General features: G+C 35.8%; 1 protein-coding gene across 7 annotated transcripts in view; it reads right to left on the bottom strand.

The window, feature by feature from the left end:
- ASAP2 (ArfGAP with SH3 domain, ankyrin repeat and PH domain 2) overlaps positions 1–27,871 on the bottom strand; it is a 259,957-nt gene that overhangs the window by 51,594 nt on the left and 180,492 nt on the right. For all 7 annotated transcript variants that reach the window (XM_031951206.1, XM_031951202.1, XM_031951204.1 and 4 more), the window contains 5 exons: positions 26,402–26,450; positions 26,150–26,316; positions 23,369–23,502; positions 12,524–12,618; positions 3,555–3,744 (listed from right to left, as the gene is read on the bottom strand). In XM_031951206.1, coding sequence (XP_031807066.1) covers positions 3,555–3,744; positions 12,524–12,618; positions 23,369–23,502; positions 26,150–26,316; positions 26,402–26,450 — 635 coding nt within the window. The remainder of the gene's footprint in view (positions 1–3,554; positions 3,745–12,523; positions 12,619–23,368; positions 23,503–26,149; positions 26,317–26,401; positions 26,451–27,871) is intronic.

Here is a 27,871-nt window from a genome sequence, read left to right as displayed (position 1 = left end):
AGAATTAGCACTCATTCAACTATCCCATACTGTCCAAGAATCAATGGTAGGGGCAGTGGTTAGGGTCCTCCAGCTTCTGATTGATCTGTTCTCAAGTTCATTTGACCTACAGAGGGCAGTACCTGGACTTTCTAGAGCTCAGTGCACTTTACTTCTACAACTCTGTTTGGTAACTGCTCCAAGGAACAAGATGCTTGCATGCTGGCTACTCCTGATAGTCCTCCCTTTCCTGTCTTCCTGCTTCCTTTTATGTATTATCTGCCCCCCCATTATATTGTAAAGTCCTTGAGGACAGACATTGTCTTTTTCTTTATTTATATCTCCAGCACTTGGTGCAGTAGGTGTTTAATAAACGTTTATGATTTGAAAATAAAGGTTAATATTGAAATATGAAAGTAAAGGCTAATATAAAACAGTAAGCCTATAAGGTTGGTCCATGGCCATGTATGTAAGAGCTTAATAGAAAGTTTATTGTATTTTACACACTTTTAAACTAGTATTACCCCAAAATCAAATATCACATTTAGACATTTGGGAAGAATGAAGTTTGTGTCTGGAGGAGGAAGAAAGGAAAAGTCATTCTTCTCCACTCATCACTTCTGCTTGCTGTCAAAAAGTACCACTGTCTCTGGAATAAGGGCTAACACACCCAAATTTCTTAAGCTAGTAGCTTTGTTGAGTGAATGGAGGAGTATTTCTCTATGAGATTCCCTGACTTCAAGCCCCAGCTATAATCCTATCTTCTACAAGAAACCTTTCCTGAGCCTCCTCCTGCTGAGTACTACCAATTTATCCTGTATGAGTTGTTTCCCCCTCCAGATTAAGCTTCTTTGAGGGCAGGGTCTTTTGCTTGCTTTGTATCCCCAACTCTTAGCCGAGTACTTAATAGGCCTTTAATAAATTCTTAGTGGGACTGAGCAGCTCATTTTGCTTCAGTTGAGGTAATAATTTACTACTTCCCCCATAGAATAGTGGAGAAAGGTAACCAGGTCATTAAAGTAACAGTTTTACATCAAGATGCACTCATTGGTATTTTTCACTCCCAATTTTAACCTACAAGTATGTTAGAGAATACTATTGATGGTATAAACCAAGAGAACATTCTAGTGGGTGGCTATATGGTATAGTAAAACCTGTTGAAGAAAGGGATTTCTGTACACAGAAGTGAATTTAGAGATTGATCATCTAGCCTAATCCTCTTAATTTTGTAGATTAAAAAACCCTGAAACCTAGAGAGAGGGAGGAATTTGACCCAAGTCATACAGCTAGTTAACAGCAGAAATAGACAGATGGAATCTGATTATAAATCCCAGGCTCTCTACTATCACCACATTACTTCATCTCGAGCATCTAAAAAAATACTTTTTTCAACCTCTTGGAAGATGAAGAAATGGATCTGTGTTTATCAATTCTCAGTGTTAACATTTACCCTGAACAAGATTAGAGAGAGAGAAGGAAAATGGTAGATGATTAAACAGTAACTTTCTAGGGAATAAACCTCTAGTTTAAATGTAAAGATTTCTAAATTACTGAAATGCTCTTCAGAGAAAAAAGCCTTATTGAGCCTACTCCTGTCCTTACTAGAAGTAAGACTCATCTCCATAAGCATTTTAAGTTACACTGGCAGCTTAGAAAGGGGAAAAGACAAGAAACCTGTCTGAAAGGCCTTCATAAGCTCTCCATCCAATCTCTTCAGGGCCTCATTTGAAGAATATGGAATCTTTACGGAATTTTATTAGTCTTCTTCACACCAATAAAAAAATCAAAACTGAACAAGCCACTGCCTTAATTTTCTTCTAAAAAAGGGGAACAGGAGAACACACAAATTTTATACTGAATAGCACCTGGAAACACATGTTTTATTCGATTTTTTTTAATATTCTGAAGAAAATATAATCAATCTTTATTAGGGCTTTACCACCACTGGGAACCATTTATGAATTGAGTTCTAACAGCCAAATTCCTTTTTCTTTTCATTACTACAAGATATACTTTCAAAGCCTAGTAACAAGAAGTACCAATTATCTACACTTCAGAAAATGGCTAACCTTCCCCCCACATATAAACACATACATACACAGCTCAGGTTAAGGCAATTCCTAGATGGATGTTTTGGTACAGAGGCAGGAGCACTGAGAGTAAAGCTAAGGCTTGAGAGATGCTAAATTAGCAATAGATTCAGAACCAACGCTCTCAGCATGGGATACTCTAGCAGGATAAATTTCCACAAAGATTTTGTTGTAGTTGGGTAAGCTGGGAGATAGGAGCAAAAGCAATACTCCTTTCCCATTAAGATCCAAACCTGGGAATTAGGTTGGGCCTGCTAAAATTCCGTTGCCATTTCAATGGGACATTGTGAATTTGGGCTTCCTGCCCTAACCTTCTTTGCTATTTGCTGGGCTTCCCTGGAGTGCTAACACCTCCCCAGAGATGGCTGCTTTTCTTCTAAGTGGAGTTGGCAATATACCCGGAAAGTTTCCTGGATGCAAAAGTGGCCCTCTACCTGCCAAAAGGCTAAGTGGTACTTTGAAATTCAAAGGCCACTTACCTGAAATTGTTTCTCCAAAGGTGACTTAAATGTGAAATGCCCTGAGGTGTCTACTTATGTGTCAGTCAATCAACAAGCATTTATTAAGTGTTTACTACATGCCAGGCACTGGGGACAGAAAGAAAAGCAAAAACATTGTCCCTTCCCCTAGGGGAATCACAGCCTACTGGGGGAGACAAAATGCAAATAACTACATATTACAAGATGTATAAAGTATAAATAGAAGGTTATCTCAGTGAGAAGGCGGTCGCACTGAGGGGAGAGAGGTGCGTTAGAGAAAAGAGAGAAGCCAAAAAGCAAAAAGAAATTTAAAATCCCAACTTGGACTATATTTAGCAACCTTTGTAAATGAGATACATCATTATTAATAGGCAATGATTTGGGGAGATCCAGAGTTTCCTTTTTCTACAGTCCTGATTTCAATGTTCGGTCTCTTGAAGGATACTGAATTAACTTTCTTGACGATCTTGCTCAGTCCTCACTCAGATGGGAAAGCCATAATATTCTACTAGTTCTATGAATAGACTGGCGAAGACTGGGGATAATGGAGAAATAAATGACATATCCAAAGTTCATTAGAATAGGACTAACCCTTCATTGTAATATTAATTTTCTCATAATTGTTAAACAATCAGAGTTGATTTCCACCCAAGGCAGAAAGCTGTGAGCCTTATAATGGTCTTTGGCACTCAAGAGTACCACTGATTTTTTATTAAAAATGTTGGCATTATTAATAAAATGACTAATTATGCAGAAATTATCTCTCTTAATTATCTCTCTTAAGCTTCCCAAATCCCAAAAAAGAATAAAAATTAACAGACACAAAATATGTATTGTTTTTCATTTTTAAAAAATTCTATTTTCTTCTGCAAAAATCCATATGAAACATTATTTCCTATCATAGAATTTCCTTTTTTTTTTTTTGGATACTCTTTCACACCCTCCCATGTCTCTCATTCTCTCTTTCATAAGCAGCAGATGGCTAATAAGCCTTTGTCATTCTTACATGGCCATTGGCGAGAGGGATTTTTTCTGTCAGATCCACACCATCAGCATAAACCTGGAGCAACCCAAAGATGTCCCTGGTTTTTACAGCCTCACAAAGGCTATGTAGTTTAGCTGTATTGTCCGCATGTTTTTTCCTTGCATATTTCCTCTCAATGTACTTGGCAGTGATGTAGTCTTTTCTTGCATTCCTGAAATCAAACACAATTGGTTTATAAATTTTTTAATGACCCTCAGTGAGGGTATAAATCCTCATACCCATTTAGATTCAAGTACCAAGAGAGTTAAACAAAATTTGCTTCTCAAGGGATGCTAGGCTAGAGGAATTCTGAGAAATGAAGCAAAACATGCAGTTCTTTTATATTTCTTGTATTAGTAAGTAGTCATTAGAACCATGTTTAAGAGGTTGAAATGTGACCATTTTCAATACAGAAAAGAGGCTTAGGTAAGATCAGGCACAGAAGACTCATTTTCAGTTTAGCTTTAAGCAAATAGCTGGGTTCCTTTATGCTCTGGTTTCTGGGCCTATAAATAAAGACAAATCTATTTGTCCTGTTCATAAGAAAGCTGGACTTGGAACCAGGAAAAATGAGTCCTACTTTTGTCATTTAAAAGTATGAACAGAAGCAAATTACATAACTCCTCTGAGTCTCAGCTATCTCATCTATAAAATAGAGATTGGATTTTTGGTAGCTATCTCAGTTATTGAGGTTAAAAGGGACTTTGCAAACCTGAAATAAATGTGACATAAAGTCACTTATTTATAATGTCAGTTAATATTATTCACCCTCTCCCCCTTATGTAACTGTTGTATTGATGTTTTTTCACCTTCCTTTCCTCTTTCCCTCCCTCCTTTCTTCTCTTTCTCTTTATACCCCCACTCCCCCAAAACCCAAAGAACTTGGAGGTGTGATTTTATCTTTGTTGGCACTCTCAGAGCTAACACAAATTGCAAAGGCAGTAACAGTTTCTTAGGTAGTCTTAGGAGAGTTATTATAAACTGAAGAACTCATTAACTACTGCCATTCCTAAAATAAAACTCCCCAAACTTAGCTAGGTTTTTCCTTATTGGTCAGAAAGCTGATCTGTTCTCTGGCCAATTCTCAAAGCTGTGCAACTTAGTAGGACATGCTAGAGGTGGTGGTCTCTTGGCACAGCCTTTGGGAACTCATGCTTGCCTCTGCATCATGAAGACTCACTGGCAGGGGAAGAGGAAAAACACTTGTAAAATATTTTGTTAACAAAAGAAACAGAAAAGGTTCTTGAACAAACATTAGTGAAAGGCTTTTCTCAAAATCTGTATTTTTATCTTTTGCTTACATGCCACCTTCAATTTCAAATATATCCCTCCCTCTTCCTTCACTTTTCCTGAGGCCTTTCCCTAAATTATTTGTAAAAAAGGGAAATTCAACAAAGAATTCAACAAGGGTCCACAAAGGACAAGATAATTCAATGCCCCTCTCTGCTTGTCTCAGAGAGTAACTGTGGAAATTTAACTAGGATACTGTAACAAAGGCCTACTCAAATTCCACTTAAATTCAACAAAGGCCCTCTTCTGTTAATGTCCTTCCCTATGGCCCACCTAACTATCAAGGACTTGGTTTTTCTTTGGGTCTTATTCATCCCATCAGTTAATATTACTTCAAAATCATCAGGGCCAATCCTTGTGTAAAAGACTCTATTTCAAAAGGGTCAATCCCACCTTTCCTAATAAAGCAATTGGACCATTATTCACTCATCTTTTATTAATAGAGTAAATGCTATTCCAATTAGAAGTTTGGGGTTTGTTTTTGTTATTGTTTTTTTGTTTGTTTTTTTGAGGGAGAGAAAAGATCAAAACACAAAATATTTCTACTTTTAAGAGAGAGCTCTAAGCCTTTTTTCTCTGTTCATTCTCATTCATTTGTCATAAGTGGCTTATACACTTTGTGACAGCTGGGGTTCCTGTAATGAAATGACAACCCCTTTACCCTCAGAACTGTCAGGGTCCTTTATTTGCAATTTCCTTATGTACATATCACATTGTATTCTATAGTCTTCATTTCCACATGTCATATCCCTACTAGATTTTTAAACTCCAAAATGGTAGGAATCACTGTGTCACCTAGCCTTTGAATTTCCTTCAGGGTTTAGAACAGAAATTTGCACACAGCAGGTACTTCACAAATGTCTACTGAATATATGAATGAATGATCAATCCTAACTTTTCCAAGATCATAGAGTAAAATCCAGTCCCATATGATGCTTGCAACCACTTGACAGAATCTTTTGTGCTGCTCAAAGGAAATCTGAATCAGTTGGTGTCCTTGCATTGTCTTCTTCCAGGTCCCTTGCATTAGAGCCAGCATAGTCATATTGCTGAAAGTAAACCAGACCTCCTGGACTAAAAGGACATGCCAAATGACCCTGAATTTCCATTTAAGCATTTGCTAGATCCCCATAATTGGTTGTACTAGCTTCAGTGTTTCCCAGAAGAAAATTATCTTGCCCAGCTTGCCCAGCGGGAAAAGAAAATTATTTTAACAGTGTGGCTAAAGTGAGTTTGCAACCTCAATTTCTAAGTGCTGGACAAAACCTTTGGGAAAGTCTTCAGTCTTTCCAGTTCTGAAAGTAAAATGTGTTCCAACAGATGGCTCTTCTCCACCACGTTTTTTCTTAAATATGTGCCTAGTTTTTAAATATCAAGATTTCATAATTCAATGCCACCCTTCCTTTTTACCTTTCACCTTCTAATCAGGTTATCTCTAAGTTTTAATCCTATCTTTAGCTCTTCATCAAGGAAGGGTTCTCAACTTAATCATTATAAAGATTTTTAATTATTAATACTTCTCCAAAACATGGGTTCTGAACATAGTGTCTGTAAAGCTAGTTTTAAAAAATATTTCAATAACTGGATTTCAATGTAATTGGTTTTTCTTGCATTCCTATATATGTCATGCATTAGTAACATTATTATGAAAAGGGGTCCATAAGGTTCACCAGAGTATCAAAGAGCTCCATGGCATAAGAAAATTTAAGAACCTGTGATCTAAATGGATGAATCCCAAATCTAACTCTCCAACTATCATCTCTTTTGAGTTCCAAATTCACTTCTTTTTTTTTAAGTTATTTATTTTATTTTTAATTTATGGAATAAAATATATCTCTGCAATAAAGTACAATAAAAAAGATCCTTACACACGAAACTGCAAATTTATTGCATACAACTTGCTATTTCTTTTAAATATACAATATAATATATAATAAAGTTATCATGTAAATTTATATCCAAAACTCAATGTATAATGTTCTTGCCCTTGAAGAGGCTATCACAAGTGGTTTCTCTATTTCTGCTAGTGACACCATCATTCTTTAAGTCGTCTGTTCTTAAAAATGTCCAGGATATCTTTTAAAATCCTCTTTTCTACCCCTGCTTATTCATCGAGTTATCCTGACCTATTAACTCTATTTTACAAGAAACACTCTAAGTATCTTTCTTTTCATTCTCATGGCCACCATTTTATTTTAGATTCTTATTGCTTCATAACAAGAAATTCTTAGCTGCTGCTCCCTTGTCCCCAATTCATCCTATACATCACTGCCAAGTTAATCTTTCTATCATTGTAATCTTATAGTGTCATTTCTTTGCTTCCAGGTACGTGGACAGTATAAAGTTCAAATATCTCACACAAAATGAAGGTCCTCAGAACCTGACTTCCAAAATGTATGAAATATATATGTAATATTCTTTCATTTTTCAAGGTTATACATCATCTTCCTGACTTCTTGAAGGCAGAGACATTAATATGTATTCTAAAAAATCCTCCACAATTCCTGCCTAGCAAAGAACATATGGCAAGGGCTTAGTAAATGTTGTGTTTAAGGGTGCTGTGCATAGAATACTGAGCCTGAAGTCAAGACGACTCATCTTCCATAGTTCAAATATGGCTTCAAACACTTAAAGAGTTAGAGAAGAAAATGGCAAACCATTCTGTAGTATCTTTGCCAAGAAATCCCCAAATAGGATGAATATGTGAATGAAACAATTGAACAATGTTACTGACTGACTGATCTATGTCCTATATGAAGCAAATCTGTTCATACAAAGAACTGTAAGGACTGATTGTGAAAGGAACTCAATCACCAGGTTGCTATTATTATATGATAATGGCCAAAATACCATTCAACTTCCTAATGACCAAATATTGAAAATTACCAAGATTTCCCTGTATTCATTAACCTGGGCATTGGTACTCCCTAAAAATAGATCCTAGAAAAGGAGTTCCATGAAACCTTACTTAAACCAAATCCTTTGGTTTCTTAGATAAAGTTTATTGAATCATTTTCATCCCTTTCCTTCAAAGATTAAGCTTATCAGGAAAAGACTGAATGTCCTATTAATTAACGGGATAAGATGATACAGAATACACCATTAATATCTTTCTCCAAATCTCCATCAGTACATGGGTATTTGGAAGGTTATGCCAGTGTAGCAAAAATCTGGTTAACACTCAGTCAACAAGCACTTATTATGTGCCAGACACTGTACTAAACATTGAAGATTACAACCAAAGTAAAAAACATAGTCCTTGCCTGCAAGCACTTCACATTTTAATGAAGGAGACAGCATATACATACAAGATTTAGAGAGTATAAATGGAAGATAATCTCACTGGGAACCACAGAAACAAAAAAAAGACGCTCTGTAGAAGATGCTATTTGAACTAAGTCAGGGCAGAGGGTTCCAGGTCTGAGATCTAGTCAATGAAAAGTTACAGAGTCCAGAAAGAATAGTATGTGGGAGGAAGAGAAGGAAATATTGGAAAGGGCCAGGTTGTGAAGGGCTTTGAGTCCCAAAGAGATACTTTTATATTAGATTTTTGCGTTAATAAGGAACCATTGGGTTTTGAAGGAAGCAGGGAAGTATGACATGGTGAGACTGGAGTCTTAGGAAAATCACTTTGGCAGCTGAATGGTAGATGAATCTTACATTATAGGTACTAAAATTAAGACTGGACAATTAGTAGGCTATTGAAGTAGTTCAGGTGTAAAAAGTGATAAGAGCATGCACCGAAATGCTGCAAAGAGAAGTAAAGAGACAGAAGGGAACAAATCCAGGAGTTGTGGAAGTAGAATTGATGGGACTTGGCCAGAGACTGGATAGGTGGAAGTGGAGTAAAAGACTGTATTGATATTGGAGACCTCTGGTAAATCCCATTCAATTTAAGGGACTTCAAAAACGCTGGTGCTCGAGGACCTGTCTAGAAAATTGTTCAGTCATCATGGGTTAGCCATTTTCCCAGCCAAACAATTCCAAAAACCAAAGCATTAAAGAAGCTAAAGTTCTACTGGTGGAGGGAATTCCCATATGAGCAAAATCAGGAATTCTTAGGAAGTTCAGTTGGTATCTGGAGTGGATTTTCAAACTAGGACTTCAATTAAATAACTACTTATTGAGCATCTAATATATCAACAGACACTTATTAATCAATAAACATTTTGTTGTTGTTGTTGTTCAATAATTTTCAGTCATATCAGACTCCCCGTAACTCTATCTGGGGTTTTCTTGGCAAAGATACTGGAGTGGTTTGTCATTGTCATTTCCTTCTCTAGCTCATTTTATAGATAAGGAGGCTGAGTGAGACAAACGGGTAAGTGACTTGTCTAAGGTCACACAGTTTGTAAGTGTCTGACACTAGATTTGAACTCAGGTTTTCCTGATTCCAGGCCCATTGCTCTATTCTCTCAGCCAATAAACATTTATTAAATGTCTACCACGTGCCAGGCACTGGAACTAAAGGCTAGAGCCTCCTTAATAGTGTAACATCAGTTAAATTCTGATTACAAAAAATAATCCTTCTCAATCACAGTAAAAATGGCTCTAAATTTTAAACCATTATGACTTTTCCTCTTTTTAATTATTTATCACATGTAGACTCAGCACCTCAATGTTCCATCTAGTAATTCAAAAGTCACTACAAGGCCCACCCATCAGCACACTTCTTCTGAGATAAGGCTGGAAATAATATGTTTATTTCCTCAATGGCAGTGATGAATGAGCTTATTCAAGCAGTGACAGAAGTGGGTGGTGCATTTTCAGTACATGACTACTTTAGAGATGTTTTCATTTTTAAAATCAAAAGCCAAGTGACATTCACAACAATCTTGAGCATCATGCCCAAGTCTTACTTTTGATAAGTGTTTATTAAGTCATTACTGCAAATGCCAAGCCCCATGCTAGGTGCTGGAAAAAACAAAGACAAGTAGTACCTGCCCTCAAAGAGCTTTCAATCTAGCCAGGGGAAATATCATGCATTTACAAAAGGTATCCCAAAAATCTTCGTAGAATTTTAAACTTTAACAGGTCAAAACTACACAGGACTTTTGGAACACTCTATATAGGTATAAATGGGAGGGAATTGTAGCTATGTATGCTATGTAGCTATGTATGTAGCTATGAATATGTAGCTACATGTGGGAGAATATGTTGTTTGAATGAACATTTTTCTTATTAATTATTTTTAATGTATTTTCACATAGTTTTTTTTAAATATCTGCAAGTCTTTTGAAAACTGTGCATATATTTTTACAATTTTCCTTTTGGGGTACAGCTGTTGATCCAATATAGTCCTATCAATACCTTTATTTATCTTAACTCCCTTGACAGTTTATTGATGCAAATATTTTTTTTTTTTTTTTTTTTTTTTTTTTTTTGCAGCTTGACAGTTTCTCTTATTTATCTTGAATAACTTATGCAAAAGTCTTTTAACTTTAGGTACACGAAGAAACTGTTTCTTTTCTTTTACTTATTCTTATTTCTTTTTTACTTATTTTGTTATGAATTTTCCCATCAGACATAATTGTAAAAAGTAGCATCTCCTATTTCTTGCTACTGTTTTATTTATTCTTTTTTTTTTTTTTTTTTTTTGCTGAGGCAATTGTGGTTGAGTTGTCCAGGGTCACACAATCAGCAAGTGTTAAGTGTCTGAGACCAGATTTGACCTCAGGTCCTCTGGTGCTCACCCCCATCTTTTTTGTGGCTTTTTATATTCAGATCAAGCATCTATTTGAAACTTATTTTAGTAAATGACGTAAATGCGGATCTATAGCTAATTTCTGCAAAACTGTTTTCCCACAATTGACTTTTTTGGGGAGCAAGTTTAGTCAAATAGGTAGTCCTCCAATTTGTGCTTTTCATCTCCTTAGTTTTTTGAAATGCTAAACTACTGTTTTAATTTGCTTCTGAGTTTTGTTTAATCTTATTATATTTGTTTCTCTGGTCTATTTTTCTTAATGATTTCTACTTTATAACATAATATGAAGTCTGATAATATTGTGCCCCCTTCAGCCCTACATTTTTAAGAAGTTGTTTTCCATGAGATTCTAGATCTTTTGATCTTCCAAATGAATTGTTATTGTTTTGTCTTAATTTATAAGACTATTCCCTTGGTAACTTCACTGGTATGGAATTAACTAATTTATTTGGGTGCCAATGTCATTTTTGTTATATTGGCACCATCCATGCAAGATCTGAATCTCTCTCCAATTATGAAGGTCATTCTTTGTCTCTAAAAAGGATGCTTTGCAATTTTATTTACATTAAACTTGTATATGTTTTGGTAGCCTAAGTCTCACATGTTTTATGCATCCCGTCATTATTCAGCAAATATCTATTATGAGCATAAGACACTATGTCATACATTACCTCAATACAGTAGGTATTCTTATCACCAGAAAAGGGATCAGCTAGGAACAAGGGAGTATATTGCATATGAATGGGTAAATGACCTCTAGGGACTAGGCAGAATATAAATTTTAACTACTACTAAAATAACATGTAAGGACAGGTCAATACTTTCTCACTTTGATACAAATCTTTCATTACTGGAAGATAGTGGGATGATTAGTTAATTTGCACTCTGTGTAATTATGGGAACAGGGTTAAGCTCTTTCTCACCGAGGGGAAAGAAATGCCGAATGAGGCATAAATTCAAGTATGAGGTTTTTATTTTGTTTTGCTTTTATCAGTTTGGATAAAGAATACAGGGTAAAAAATATTTTTTAAAGTAGATTTTTCTTTAAAACAAAACACTTCCCAGCATATCTGCAGACATACAGTGACAAGAAAAACAGATATGTGACATGTATTTATAACAACTAACATCCTCCATGACTCAATTCTCATTTAGCTTATTTCAATACTGTAAGGCAACACATTAGACAAACTAGGAATAAAATTTTTAAAAATTACTGAAAATAAAAAACTAGAATGAAATTAACTAGGATTATAAAAAGTGGTAAATAAATTATAAAAAATGTTAAATGAATTGCATGGAAGATAACTTGTTGATAAAATGATTATTGCTGTATGTGTACTTCTTCCAACATACTACAACTTCTTATATGATTCTATAACAATTATATTACTACAGCTTAGCACTTATATATGATCTAGATACCATGCATAGTGGGTTGAGAAAGAGGGTAGAAAATTAGATCTATTTCTGAATATCTTCTAATAAGATAACAGACCCTAAAAGTATTTCTTTACCTCCAATAGACTGAGATCTAATGGAGCACACAATTGGGAGTTTTAAAAATGAGGATAAGTTCTAATGATCTTGTGATGAAGAAAGCCATCTATACCCAGAAAGAGGACTGTGGGAACCGAGTATGGTTTACAACATAGCATTTTCATTCTTTTTGTTGCTGTTTGTTTACATTTTATTTTTTCACTTTTTTCCCTGTTTGATTTGTTTTTTCTTGTGCAGCAAGATAACTATAAATATGTATGTATATACTGGATTTGCATTTATTTTCACTGTGTTTAACATATATTGGATTACTTGCCATCTAGGGGAGGGGATGGGGGAAGAAAATTGGAACACAAGGTTTTGCAAGGGTTAATGTTGAAAAATTATCCAAGCATGTTTTGAAAATAAAAAGCTTTAATTAAAAAAAAAAAAATGAAGATAGCTATTTTGCACTTACATGTCACTGCTTGGGTTGGGCTTGACAGAGTCCTCAGCTGGCAGACAAAATTCCATAATCTCATTAAAACCTGCATTCCCAATATTCTTGGCAAGCTAAAAAAAAAAAAAAGTGTTTTCAGGATATTTAATTATTAATACACATCACTGTGACACATTACTTATACATTTGATAATTTATTTAATGGCCATTAAAAATAAAGCAAACAAAGTGGCTAGCCATTAATGAAGATGTACAAAAATTCAAAGCCCAAAGGTGTCTATAAACTCTAAGAGAGGTCTATTATGTGCATTACTGATGAGCTGCTTTTATAAAATGTCCCTTGAATAAAATAAAAAGATTCCCTGAGGATTCTGGGAAACATTTAAAATTCTTTACAATCTGCAATATTGTACCACACTTATATGAATTTTCTAATCTCCATGCAAACCAATCTATTCACCACTCCATAGATGTACCTTGTTCATGCAATCACACACCAAATCCCACACTCAAAAATCTATCAACACTTTGCTTAATTATATTTTTCAGATGCAAGAACAACAAGCACAGAAGTTGATATTCAAAAATATAACTACTATACTATACAGTAATATTCAATAAATATTAGTTGATTGGAAAACACTGTGATCTTAATCTTTATCTTTAAAAATGTATGTGTATGTACATACATATACACATATGTATATACACATGTTATATGTTCTCACAATTATCAAATATAGTTTACTAAACACACAAAAACCTATGAGAAACACAAAACCCTATCAGAAATAAAATGCAAAATTATTCCCATATGGAAAACTATATAGCAATAGAAATAGCTTCACCTTTTGGTCAAATATTCACATTCCAAGGAAGTCAACCTCTATACTATTGCACAATTAAGAGGTTAACATAATCTTCAAGTAAATGAAAGATATGAGGAGTCATTATCTACCTCCATGAAGAATTGAATAAGAAGAAATAGGCTTAAGTGGCAAAGGAATTTAGGCTAGATAAATCAGAACTTCTTGACAGTAGGAAATGTTGGTAAATGCTGAATTGAATTGTGTGAAAGTTGTCTATCTCTCTTGAAAGTATTTAAAGGTATGTATTAAAAATAAATTCAAAGTGATTTAGGAATGAGGGCTTTCCAAGCTGGGAAAACCAGGAAAGGCCTTGGAAAGGAAGTGATATTTAATCTCAAATTTTGAAGTGAAGAGGAATATGGGGCAAAAGTGAGGAAGGAGAACATTTTAGAAACAGGAAATAGCTTGGGTAGAATCATGGAGAAATGAAAAGGAATGCCGCACATTCGTTATACCACATAGTACAGTCTGCCTAGAATATAGTGGATGTGAAGGGAATTAAAATAGAAATAGCATGAAATGGTTATCAACACAGAAAAGATAATGGAACTTTTAGGATCTGATGAGTTTGCCAACAAAAAGGGTTGAAAGGAAAAAAAAACGAACCAAGGAAAGCATCCTGGGTCCCACCTCCATGCAGAGGAGGCAGAATATGGAAAAGGATCTTGCAAAAGAGAATGAAAAGAAACATGACTAATGTGGAAATATGTTTTATATAATTATACATGTAAAGACCCATATCAGGTTGCTTGCCATCTTGAGAAGGGGAGAAGAGAGGGCAGGAGGGAGAAAAGTTTGGAACTCAAAACCTTTTGAAAAATGAATGCTATAGTAATTGGAAAAAATAAAATACTATTAATATGAAAAAAAGATACTAACAGATATAAAATTTTCCTACTTCGAGAGAGAGAAGAGGGAGGGGGAGGAAGGAAGAGGAGAAGGAGGAGAGAGAGAGAGAGAAGGAGTAGGAGAGGGAGTGGGACAGGGAGAGAGAGAGGGAAAGGAAAAGGAAGAGAAAGAGGGAGAAGGAAGGAGGGAGGGAGGAAAAGAGAGAAGAGAGGGAGAGGGAGAGGGAGAGGGAGAGGGAGAGGGAGGGAGGGAGGGAGGGAGAGGGAGGGAGGGAGGGAGGGAGGGAGGGAGAGAGAGAGAGAGAGAGAGAGAGAGAGAGAGAAAGAAAAGGCTTTGTGAAAAAAGTAGATAGCACCATGATAAAATAATGACACAGAAATTCAAGCAGAAGAGATCATCCAGAAGGAGAGGGGTGATCAGTAGTTTCAAATGTTGATGCAGGCTACTTGTCTCTTGATAAAGAGATGACAGATTCCAGTTGTAGAATGCAACAAATTTTTGAACAGAGCCAATGTGAGAACATACATGTTTTGCTTTACCATACACACCTATTAGAAAGGTTTTGTTCTTGATTATCTCCTCTACTCTCACCCCTGGTGAATGGAGAGAATGGGGAGGTGAGAAGGAGAAAAAAAAATGGTTAAAGAAAACAAAAACAAAATTAGACTCCCTTTAATTTGTAAAGAACACTTGTAGAAAGCATTCCCATTTTATTAAGTTCACAGGACCGCTGTGAACAAGAATATTATGTTCTATTTCATCCAGGTCCCCAACTTTTCCAATGGACATCCACATTCTTTTATAATTAAGGCAGCTAACTCACAAATAAGGCAGATAGAGCAAATAAACACCCTGATGTCTCTTGTGGCTTTACTGCCAGAAAAGCAGCAGCAGAAGGAAGGGAGAATCCTTAGGAATGAGAAAACTCCCTCTATTTGGCTTCATCTTTGATTGATGGAGGGACAGCTGGTCTAGGCAAGCCATTCCATGCACCCCAACCATCTGATGTTGGAGAAACATATTAATGATGGCGGGTGGTAGGAAGAAGTAGGCTGTTATTTACTAGCTTGCCCCTTCCTAGCTGACATTCCAGGTTTGAGAATACTATCCCAGTTGGAACAATAGGGAACTGTTCACAGACTTTATTATTCAGTGGTAATAAAAGGCTGATCAAGTTGTTAGAGAGGAGCTGAATGACTAGGAAAGCCAGGTGTAAACAGTCACCAGGACCATGATTTGATCCTTGACTACCTCTGAAATGAGAGAAGCTTGGCAAAACTCAGTAAGTCCTGTGCTGAGTTAGAAATTAACCAATGATCTAGGTCTGAAGTCAGAAGACTATCTTTTAAAAAAGGGAAAATCAATAATCATCAGGAAATCACTACCAATTCATTCAGAATACAGACAACAGGTCTCTCCTACTTCCTGACCTCCTCTTTCTCCTTCTCTCCTCTCTAGTCCTAAAGCCAGTTTGTTCTATGAGCTGCCTATCCTCTGTGGTCCCATAATTTAAAATGTCCTTGCATTCTAATTAGGAGTGAAACTCTCCTAGTTTCCTGTTCTGAAGTGTCTAGTAGGATTTCAGTACAAGGCTAAGCAGCGGCTTTTTCATGTACCCCCAGGGCAGCTTCACTTCGGTAGTGGGTGAAATGACTGCCACAATTTGTAAAATAATTGGAACAGGAACAAATCAACTCGTGGATATTCTAGGAATTTGTTCTCCATGTTCTTTGTTCTTCCTTGGCCTTCAGTTGGCCAGGCAGACAAATCATAGCTTAGTACTCACTGTTCACTGTGAGCTTATTGGGTGGGAGCACTTAAAAAGTTTTCCTAGATACTGACATGGCATCATGCTGTGGGAGAAAGACTCAAGAAATTTGGTATCAATAAGACCTGTGGTACAAATCCCAGGTCTGCCCCTTGCCATATGACTGACCTCTAAAAGGGGAATGTTGGATTGATGCTTTCAAAGAGCCTTTCTATCTTGAAATTAATTATCCTGTAAATCACTGACCAAAAAAATAGTTTTTGGGGGGACTAACTGGACTTCATTCATTCATCTTTTTGTTCTCATTACCAATGGAAGTTGTTGTGAAAATCATTGAGGTAATATCTGTAAGGCAACCAGCACACAGTTTAGGTGCTACATAAATGTTAACCTTTTCTTGTTAATATAATTATTATTAGTGGTTCTAATAGCAAGAGAATAAGAAAATTGCTATCTGATTGGATGCCTGAAATAAATTCAATTAGCAACAAAAAAAACATAACTTTCTAAATAAAATGGAGATGACTACAACATATATAATTCCACCAAATTTTTTTTGAACCCAAGGCCAAGAAAAAAAAAAACCCAAGAAATTAAAGTCAAGAAAATTAATAATGAGGAATATGGTGAGAACAGATGGGCAAACAAAGGTGGTACATCTGTTTATTTAGGGATGTACTGCCAACCAGAAATGGAGAAAGCAATCAAAGAAAGAGGCCCTGTTTGTGGGCCTGATGCCTTCTCAATGGTTCCTCTAATCCCATTTATGATGACTGTAATAATCCTGGCAAGTTTCACTAAAAATGGTAAATGTTCTTAAGGATTTAGTGAGATAACTTAAAAACCCAACTCCTGTGCTTTCTTCCTATGATGCTGATCTTAGCAAAGTCATTTACTATTGACCAGACTTAAAATTTTGCTTACTGGGGGATTCAGGAAAGTTTAATTAACAATTGCAGAATGCTTGGTATTATCACTTCCCTGTGATCTTAAGCATCATCTTGCATTTTGTTGATAGGTCCCCTACATCAAATCCCCAAACACCCACAACTAGATATTTGTGGTATTTCTTTTCATATGTTATCGTTTTTGGAACAGGCTAGACATAGCTGACCTATCTGAGTTATACACTAGGTGATTTAGTTAAATCCCTTTTAGTCATCTGATTCTAAACAAACAAACCCTTACAATCTTCAAAGACATCTATTTATTTGTCCAGGCTTGGGATTTCATCAGTACAGGTAACTACCTGATATGGAAAGCACCTCCACTAATGTATGCCAGCAACTCAACTGTAACTTATAGTCTTAGAGAGTTACCCTGGGGCACAAGAGATTATTATTAGTTAAATGACTTGGCCACCATTGCATAGCAAAGTATGTCAGAGGCTGGATCTCTGCCCACATCCTCCCCGCTCCAGGACTGGCCCTGTACTCAGTGTGCAATGCTGTTTCTCTATAAGTAAATATCCAATCTTATCTACTTTTTTTTAAGGGGGTGGACTGTGGAATGTGATAGGAATTATATTAATATGGTCATTTTTAATGTGGAGTATGATAGAGGTGGATGAATAATAAAAGATTTTTACTCAATGCAATAAACACTCATTTGAATGTATAAATCTTCAAAACATAGCTGTCATTTCTATAGTATTTCAAAGATTAACAAAGCATTTTTCTCATAACAATCCTGTGAAGCAGTCTAAGGATATGCACTGAATAGATGAAACAGGAGATTTGGCCCTGTAACCAACTCCCTCCCCCCACTTGTGACACTTCCCTCCGAAGCAACACCCAGGCTGGATTCTGGAAGGCTGGAACTCAGCAGCAAGCTGGGGTTATGACTAAAAAAACAAAAGAACTTCAAATATAGACCCAGAAATATGATGCAAATCTGCTGGAGCCCACAAATTTTTGTGATAATTCTAATTCATAAAAACCTACTTAGACAAGGGTGGTAGAAAGAGCACTGCATTTGGATTCAGGGCATATGGGTTCAAATGCTGGCTCAGCGGTTATCAATCTCTTGGATTATGGGTGTTTCAGTTCCCTGAAACTCAGTTATCTCATCTACAAAGTGAGAGGGGAGACCTTCCACGTACTATTGTGCATCACTATCTGCTTTTGCAACAGAAGCACCCACACAAATGAATTCGCCCCTTCTAGAAGTAGGCAAGTAAGAAATCCAGGTTGTTAGAATCTTTACAAACTGTTAAGCCATTGGAGTTGACAGAGACAATAATTATCTAATTTGGCATGGTTCAATATGATTGATTTGATCTTAGAAGGAGATATTTTGGGACAGAATTTGAAATAAGGCACTAAGTATAACTGATAGAAACGATGCTTGTGTTCACACCTTTAGAGAGCTCATAGAAGCAAGAAATATTTAAGTACTCATTGGAGTTCACACGGTTTAGTATGAGATATCCGAATTTACACCTCCCTTAAGCCCTGCCTCCAGAAGGAGGAGTTAACTTTTGGAAGATCATATATATGGAGGAAGCTCTTAGAGCTTGAAAGAATTTCTCTGGAACATTGACTGGGGTCAGAGAGGAGCACTCTGGGAAGAAGCCCACAAGCCCTCTCTTCGAGGCAAGAGAGATTCATTGCATCTTCCACCTTGGTGTTGGCTGGAGGCTGAAGAAAGCAGAGGCAGAAGCCAAGGACAAACCTTTGGATTTGGAGACATTCGGAGAGACCTCTTGGAACTAGAGAGATAGCCTCTGAGCTAACCAGGATACAATGGAGACAATAAAAGATCTGAACTTTTATCAGCTGGCTGCGATTCTGGGTGATTATTTACTTGTAACTGAAACTAAAGCTGCCTCCAGAACACCCCCCCCCCCCCCCCCCCCCCAAGAAACCCTCTCTTCCAGAGAGAACGATCTTATAGTTTAGAAGAAAAAACACCATACCAGGTGATGAAGAGCAACAGGATTTTCAGAAGTGGAAGGCAGAGAACAAACTTTCTAGCATGTATCCTCATCAAGGTGCCTTAGACACAACAACTTTAACGCCATCTCTGTATAACAAACATGTCCCGAGTTGATTTCACACAATACATACGCATGAATTGACTGGAATAGTGTTTTGTTCAAGTCAGTGCCCTCCCAATGGTGGAGACAATATAACGTTCCAAAATCTTTGTGCTTTACCCTGATGGGCTAGGTCTTGCTTCCAGCAGAAATTCCAGATATAATTCATTTGCTTTAAAGGTTTGCAATGTGCTTTACAAATATTATCTCATTCGAAATTCATGATGACTGTGGAGACAGAGGCCTATTATTATCCCATTTTAGAGATGAGGAAATGAGTTAAAAACAGAGGTTATGGGGCAGCTATGTGGCCCACTGGATAGAGTACCACTCTAAAGTGAGGAGAATCTGAATTCAAATCCAACCTCAGACCTATTGCTGTGTGACTCAGAGCAAGACACTTAATTCCAATTGCCTTGCAAATAAAAACCAAACCAAAACAAAAAAAAGTTCCCCAAAACACAAAACCCTACCCCCATCAAACAACAACAACAAACACAAAAACCCAGAGGTTAAATGACTGGCCCATGATCACAAAGCTAGTAAATATCTGAGGCTGGATTTCAATTTTGAATTTTCCTGACTCCACGTTCAGCACTGGGACAACTGAGCTGTACCTGAATCTACTTTTTGAGCTGATCCAGCAGGATATAAAATTGGGAAAGAGGCTTAGACAACAATGGAAATTAGATCTGGGACTTATTTGCAGAGTCTAATTAGCCAGCCTCTAATAATTTCCCCCTTTATAATAGTTAACTGCTGCTTGAATTTCTGTGTGATCCATAGAGGAGAAAAAACTAAATGAGATTTGAAGAAATTACAAGCAATCTCATTTTTCTTTCAAATCAGAAATAGTCCATTCCTTTCCCCCCTAAGGAGTGTTTTGCCCAATTGTAGGTAAAAGGATCTAAATTTAAGAGTGACCATAGTTAGGTTTCTGGGGTAGCTGGGGTATGCAATGAACTTTTCCACTGGACTCAGTGTTTAAATTGTGGCTTTATTACTAAGTGGGCAAATCACTTCAACTCCATTTCCCTTTGTGGGAAGTCAGGTTGAACTAAACGATCTCTAAAGTTACTTACAAATTTATTATTATAGGTAAAATAATAGAACTGAAATCAGGAAAAACTGGACTGGAAAGCTGATTATGATATTATTAGCTGTGCAAACTCCAGCAAGTCAATGAACCTCTCTTAACCTCAATCTCTGCATCTTTAAGAAATGACATTTAAAGACCTGTCCCAGCTACCTCAACTGTTGTGAAGCTCTATCAGGATGATATATATAAAAGGCTTTGGTGAGCTGAAAGTTTTATTTTAATTATGTTTTCTAAGAAACAAGAATCTAGTTATATCCTATATCATAAATGGACAGCCAAGATGTTGGAAGAGTAGGGAAAGGATGGGGGTGGAGGACTGAAAGGGAAGGGGAATTTGTATAAGTTAAATAAGTAGTGACAGAGATTTGTCAGGTTCTATCTTAAATACTGAATTTTATTTCTCCCTCCTTAAATGAATTATCTCAAAATCTCAATTCCTTGGATAATTTCAGGAATTGCACTCCCCATGTCCTATCAACCATACTGTTTTTGGATTTTCTTCCATTGTGCCTTCTTTCCCCAGGAAACTGATTACTGAAAAATCTCTATCTATGACACTGAATCTGCTTGGACCTCACATCTCATCATATTCTTCTGATTAGAGAGTAAGGCCATGGGTTTCAGGGTCTCTGAAGTTTTTTTCTCATCTACCACACTGCTTTAGGACTACTTTAGGTTGGGTACCTTTCCTCTTCCTTTTTTTAAGTACTATTTTCACTTTTTTTTTTTTTTTGGTTACTCTTTGTTTGCTTGTTTTTTCCCCTTATCTGATTTTTTCTTGTGCAGCACAATGCATGTAGAAATGTTTAACCTATATCATATTGTTTGCTGTCTTGGGGATGGGGGAAGGAGGAAGAGAGGGGAAAAAAATATGGAAAAAAGTTTTGCAAAGGTGAATGTTGAAAACTATCTTTGCAGGTATTTGGAAAAATAAAATACCATAAAAAATAGTATTTCTTGACACCAAGGCTAGCATTCTTATCTAGTATACCACTTAGCTGCCTTCCCCTCCCTCCCAGTCCCATCTAGCTGAAATCCATATTTATCTATAACATGTAAAATACTAAGTTATTGCTAGAAGCAGCTAGGTCCTATAATGGATAGAGTATAGAACTTGGAGTCTCAAAGAACTGAATTCTGTTGCAGCCTCAGTTTTCTCATCGATAGAATGGAGATGATGATAAAATCACCTGCCTCCCAGAATGTTTGTGAAGATATATTAGAGTAATATTTGTAAAACATGTTTATGTAAATCTTAAAGTGATACATAATTGTTAGCTATTTTTATTATTTTGCATAACTAATAATTTTTATGAAATGAAAGAAACCGCATACTGCATACATGAGATCAAATCTAATAAGAAGTTTTCCACTTCAATCAATCAGGCACAAACATTTACAGGTTCACTTAAAAGTTATACCAAACATTTAACTCATTCTTTTTCTTCCTTTCCCCCCCTGCACCTTTCTGGGCCATGAAGGGAATCCTGAAGCATACTAGAAATTCAACAAGGCAGATGAAAACGTACTTTGCATATGCACACTTTGGCTTTACTATCTTGACAACAAGATTTATTGTCCCATGAGGGTATTATTGACTTCAGTTTTGCCTCAGTAAATGCTTTCCTTTCAAGTCAATTAATCTTGACATTAAAATCAATGAAAATCAATATCCACTTAATATTTATAGCCTCAAAGGAAAAAAAAATCATGTATACCAGTATCAACAAAGTCATCCAGTGTAATTTTTGAAAGCAGTTCATTGGATCTCATTAGCGAGGCAATCCAAAGAAACAGCCTAAGTAATAATAATAATATAATAATGACTACTAGCACTTATACAGCATTTTGTTCTTCAGTGCACTTTACAAATGTTAACTCACTGGAGTTTACCAACAACCCTATGAAGTAAGAATTATTATTATCCCCATTCTTATAAATGAGAAAACTGAAACACAGGGAAATAAAGTACTTATCTAGCTAGTAAGTGCATGACAACATTCAAACTCAGGTTTTCCTGATTCCAGGTATATCCACTGTGGCACTTGTCTCCAGACATCTGCTTTTAATTAGTCATCTGAATAAACTATAATCTGGTCATTGCAGAGATTGAAAAACCATAGCATTCAAAGTACTGCTCATCACAAGAGGAACATTGAGGTAGCAAGGTGAAGCTTGGATGAGGGGCTGAAGCTGAGTCAGGAAGACTTGAGTTCAAATTTAAAAATAGCTGTATGACTTTGGGCAAGTCATTTAACCAGTCTCAGTTTCAGTTTCCACATTTACATGGTAATAATAACAGTACCTATCTCATAGGGTTGTTGTGAGGACGAAATGAGGTAACATTTGCAAAGTACTTTGAAAACTTTAAAGCTTAAATTATATAAAAACTGTCATCATCATCATCAAGCATGTAGTATTCTCAGAAGCAAGAATGAATCAGGCAACTTAAACACTAAAAACAAGTTATAGCTAATACACAATCATAGAAGTAGAAATACAGAGAGGAAAGAAACCAGGATTTTGAGTCAAATGACCTTGACTTGAGTTTTTTAATTTATAAATTACTATGTAAATTTGGGAAAATCATTTAGTTTCTCTGAGGTTCAATTTCCTCAACAAAAAAATAGCAAATCTAGGCATCTTGCCACAGAGTGGCTGGGAGGGGTTCTAAAGCCTCTAAATTCCAATATACCATAACTGAAATGAGAGTCAGCTGGACAGATTTGCCTAATAAAAACTTAAGTTTGTTGAGACTTAATTAACTTGGACTTTGAATCAAAAGACTCAGAAGCCCTGGCTTTACCAGCTTCATTCCATTACACAAATAACTTTACCTCTCAGGTGTGGAGGCAGCTTGACCAGTAGATAGACCTGCTACCTACTGACCACATTATCTCTCCAGCTCACTTTCTGCTTTAATATTGTGATTCCAAATGCCCAGAGTTCTGCATTATCCTGCCTTTTCCATAATTAGCCGCTGTAACTTTCTTCTTAAAAATGGACTCTGGATTACATTAGACTTCTTATTTAAGAGAATAACCTTTAAATAATATCTGTCACAAGTGTCAGCATGGAAATGAGAGCTGGTAAAAATAAAGGACTTGAAAAATGTTAATAAATGACTTCAAAGCTGCCTCAAATTTATACCCTCCCTCATGAAATTCTGAGGAATGGAAGAACATTTAAATATCTAAGCCTGACACATTTTCTTCTCTGAAATTAAAGACCTGTTAGTTACCAGAAGCTCAGAGGTTCCTAACACATCCAGCGTAAGGGACTGCATCCTGGAGTAGTGAACGCCCAGCTCTCGATGAATCCCAGAACACTCAATGCACGTTAGAATGCCCAGATTTGTAGACAGCCAGGTTGGATCTGCCAAATAAAAAGTACAAGGTTAACTATGTGATATAAATAAGGAAAGAGTATAAGTGCCTTGTGGGCAAGGATCATGCTTACCTATCCCCTATTCAGGTGATCTATTATGTAATTATTAAGCCTAGTGCACTCCAATTTGTTTCAATCCTCTTTCAGATCTAAATTTATGTCATGATCCTATGAATACAGAGGGCTTTCATTCACCTGAACTTACAGATGAACAACAAGCTATATTTATACAACTCTACATTTTTTATGGGACTTAACTATTTATAAAACATTTCTATATATAATATCTCACTTGAGTCATGTGGTATTCTTTCTACAAATCTGTAGTTAGGGTAGGGTCTTTATTTTCCTAGAGAAGAAAATATTAAAATATCAGACCCAAAATCTTCCTAAGATTTTAATATAGAAATCAATATATACAGATTATGTATATAAACACATACACACACATATATCTCAGACATTCTTTTTCCTCTCTGCATCATATTTATGAGAAAGTATATCATGGTTAGAAATAGGCAAATGGGAATGAAGTAAAGTCAATTAGATAATATATGCAAAATACTTTTCAAATTTTAAGTTGATATATAAACATCAGTTATCACCAATTTTGATCATCATTAGCATAATAATCATTTTCTCAGCTCCCTGGAGAGCTTATTTCCAGTTTTTTAAAGGTTTGTGATTTTTTGAATGTATTTAAAGAGCTTTACAGAATTCTTGTAAGCATAAAGGAATAGATTGTCAGGATTGCAAAAATAGAATAAAAATGACAAGAGCCTTGAACACGCTTTAAAAAGTATACAACAATATGATGTACAGGAAACTTTTCAGGAATGTATCTTCTTTATAAAAAAAGTTATACTTGTATGTGAGGTAGGGGAAGAAGGTGTCCAAAAGCAACTACTCTTTCCAGATGATCTAGTTTTGCCAACTAGTAAATACCTTCCCCACTCATGCACCCTAATAAACAAGGACACACCAAAGCAAACAAAATATTAATTCAAGATCGATTTACTAAATTCCTGCTAGGTGCCAGGCAAGGATTTAAAGTTAGAGGAAAAATATTCAAAATTCACCCTTAACATTACATGTATGACTTTAAAAAGTTATTTAAACAATCTCAGATTGCCTCAGTGTTCTCACTTTAAAATAAAGGGATTAGCCTCTGTAATCTCTTCTAAGTCTCTAATTTGTTGACAACAGAGACTTTGGGAATGAGATTTTGGAGTTTGCTAATGATTCCCTCATTAATGTAAAATTGTAAAGTCATACATAAAGGAATTGAAGGGACCTGAAAAGCCATCAAATCCAACCCCCTACTTTTAAAGATGAGGATGATTAAGCCTGGACAGACAGATGATGTTATTTTCTGAAGGGTCATACAACTAGGTAGTAGTACAAAGTAGAGTCACGATTCACATTCAGATCCTCTTACTTCAAATTCCTTTTGATTTCCTTAGATTAACATAATGGAGGATTTCTTAAAAAAAAAAAAAAACAAACTATATCTCTCTATACACACACACATATATATATATATCAGTGCATTTTTTTCTTCAAAAACAAATTCTGAAGTTAGCACAAAAGAACTCTTTGGTATTTTTATAATAAAACATAAAATAAGGATTGTATATGAAATGTTGACCCTATATAGATTTTTTTTTTTAAATTACGTATGTATGTATGTATTCAGTAACTTACTCTCAAAGCTGTTCTGCTTGTGCATCCCATTCTTCTGACCTTCCTTCTATTCTTTTCTGTACATTTTTTTTGAAAATTATCAATGACCACTATTTTTTTTTTTTTGCAGAAGAGACACATATCTATAATATTACTCCTGTTCCACCAAAGCCCCAATTAAATCCTTCTCCCCCCAAAGAAAAAAAATCTTTTAACAAATAAGCAGAGTCAAGCAAAGCAAATATCATAATATGGCATAACAGGAAGAGCAGTGGGCTGAGTCAGAGAATCTAAGTTTCAATATTAACTCTGCCAATTATGAAATAATAATACTTAACATTTATATAGCACTTTCTATATGCTAGGCATTGTGCTAAGCACTTTACAATTATTATCTTTTTCAGTCCTTACTACAACACTGGGAAGTGGGTGCATCTATGTATTAATCTATCCAGCTCTGACACTGTCAGAAGGGACTGTTCAAATTCACATTCTATGATTCCCATTCTGTGTGTATCTGTATTTTGGTTGAGAAAATATCTCCCATCCTATTCTGGTGAAAGCAAAAGTAAGTGGTCTACATGAAACTCATGAGATATTTTTGTATAATAAAGCTATTCTATTCATATAAAAATTGAGTCACTAAGCTAAAACGGAAATTTCATTTTACTTTTAGTATTTTATTTCCCCCAATTAGATGTCAAAACATTTTTTGGCATTTGTTTTAAAAATTGAATTCCAAATTACTTCCCTCTCCCCACCCCCCTCATTGAGAAGGCAAACAATTTGATATGTTATATTTGTGTAGTCATGCAAAACATATTTCCTTATTAGTCATGTTGTAAAATAAAACATAGACCAAAATAAAACCCCCCCAAAAATAAAAAATGTAGAAAAAGTATGCTTTGATCTTAAAATTAAAATTAAAGACAACTACAAAATAAGTAGTCACCTGGTGCTCCACAGTCACAACAGACATCATTTCCAGTCATCCTCTGGATCTCTGATATAATCTCCTTTGTCAGCTCCTGGACAATGTTATTTTCTCCAGTGTTGTCATCACCTTTAAACGCATTATTTAAAGCTTCTTCTTTGCTATTCTGTAGCACAGACATCCATCTAAAGACAATGGTAAAGGCTACATGTATTACAAGAACAATTTATAATTCCTTCCACACCCTGACCACAGCTCCAGATAACTTACATTTGACACTCCTGTTCATCTTCTGCTTGGAAATGGTACGTTCTATCATCTGTGCAAAAGAAATTTCATATACTGAACAGCCAAATACTGTATCCATGGGTAATTACAAAAGAAAATAGTCGATAATTAACTTTGAGATAATTTTAGTTCTCTACAGGAAAATCAATGATTTGTATAACATCATGTTTTTTCATGTCCTTCAAATTTCTACCCCATTCTAGTAATAATTGCACTTTTGTAATGTAAATGAACCTACCCGCAGTGTTCTACTCAAGCCTATAGATGCTGCTTCCAAAGAATCAAGCTATACACAAAGGACAACCTTCACTGAAAATGAGTTTATGCTATGCCATTATCAACCAAAAAACTTTGATTTTAAATTTCTACTTATGTAGTTGGCATAAAAAATCTTTATTAAAAGTCTTGTTAACCATTTCTAAAGTAAAACATAATCTTGCCAACTAGAATAAATCAGAATTAAGGAGCTGCAAGCTCATTTTTATTGTTATAAGACAGTTGAATGATAATGCTTTATACTTCAAAAGAGCAGAAGTCAACATCTTTCAAAATCATAGTGCAAATCTAGTGAAAGTCTTTAATATCAAAATCTCTTGTTTTGCTAAGACAGCAGGGGTCAGAGACAGACAGACAGAAAAATGAGGAGAGGGAGGAAGGGGAATGAAAGGAAGAAGAGAGAGAGGGAAGGAAGAGGGAAAGAAAGAGGAAAGGAAGAAGGGAAAGAGGGGGAGAGAGAGACAGAAAGGAGAGCATGAGAGTAAGAGAGAGACACACAAAGAGACACAGAAGAGAGCAAAAGAGAAAAGATAAATGTGGGGGGGGGGAGAGACAAAAGGAGGCAGAGGAGACAGAAAGAGTGGGGAGACAAGAGAGAAAGAGAGAGATAGAGAAAAAGAGAGGGGACAAAAAGGGGGAGGAGGAGAGATAGAAAGTTAGAGAGACATAGAGACAGGGAGAGGCAGAGACATTGCCAAATTCTAAAGATAGTGGAAGTGAAATAAGTTGAATGGAGGATGGTATGAGAGGTTGTAAGGCAGTCAGCAACTAAAGAAAATTGGTGGGCACCATTTGTGCCATGGGGTTTTACATGGCTCAAATTATTTGCCCAAATATTATCTTACTTTATACTTATATATGATCCTGGTAAGAAAAGGGAGGTAGTATTTTCCTATTCACAGATAAGGTCACTGAGTCATGAAGAAATGACAAAGATGATGTGGCACACCCCACATTATAAAGCTAGGTTATGTAGGAGCCAAGTCTAGGATTCAGGTGTCCTGACTTCCTAAGTTTTCCAATTTACTTCCAATTCTGAAGATTCCTGAAATTACATTTTCCCTCTCATTCTATATCTCCATGAGCAATTTTAAATAATTAAGAATATAAATGAGACCTAGTATCAAGTAAGGAAAACTTGGATTTAAGTTCTGCCTGTCACATTCTGGCACTGAA

Source organism: Sarcophilus harrisii, chromosome 2 (assembly GCF_902635505.1).
Source record: "Sarcophilus harrisii chromosome 2, mSarHar1.11, whole genome shotgun sequence".
Taxonomy (NCBI): Eukaryota; Metazoa; Chordata; class Mammalia; order Dasyuromorphia; family Dasyuridae; genus Sarcophilus; species Sarcophilus harrisii.
The sequence above is the reverse complement of the archived record's forward strand: the minus strand, read 5'-3'. Positions and strand labels throughout refer to the sequence as shown.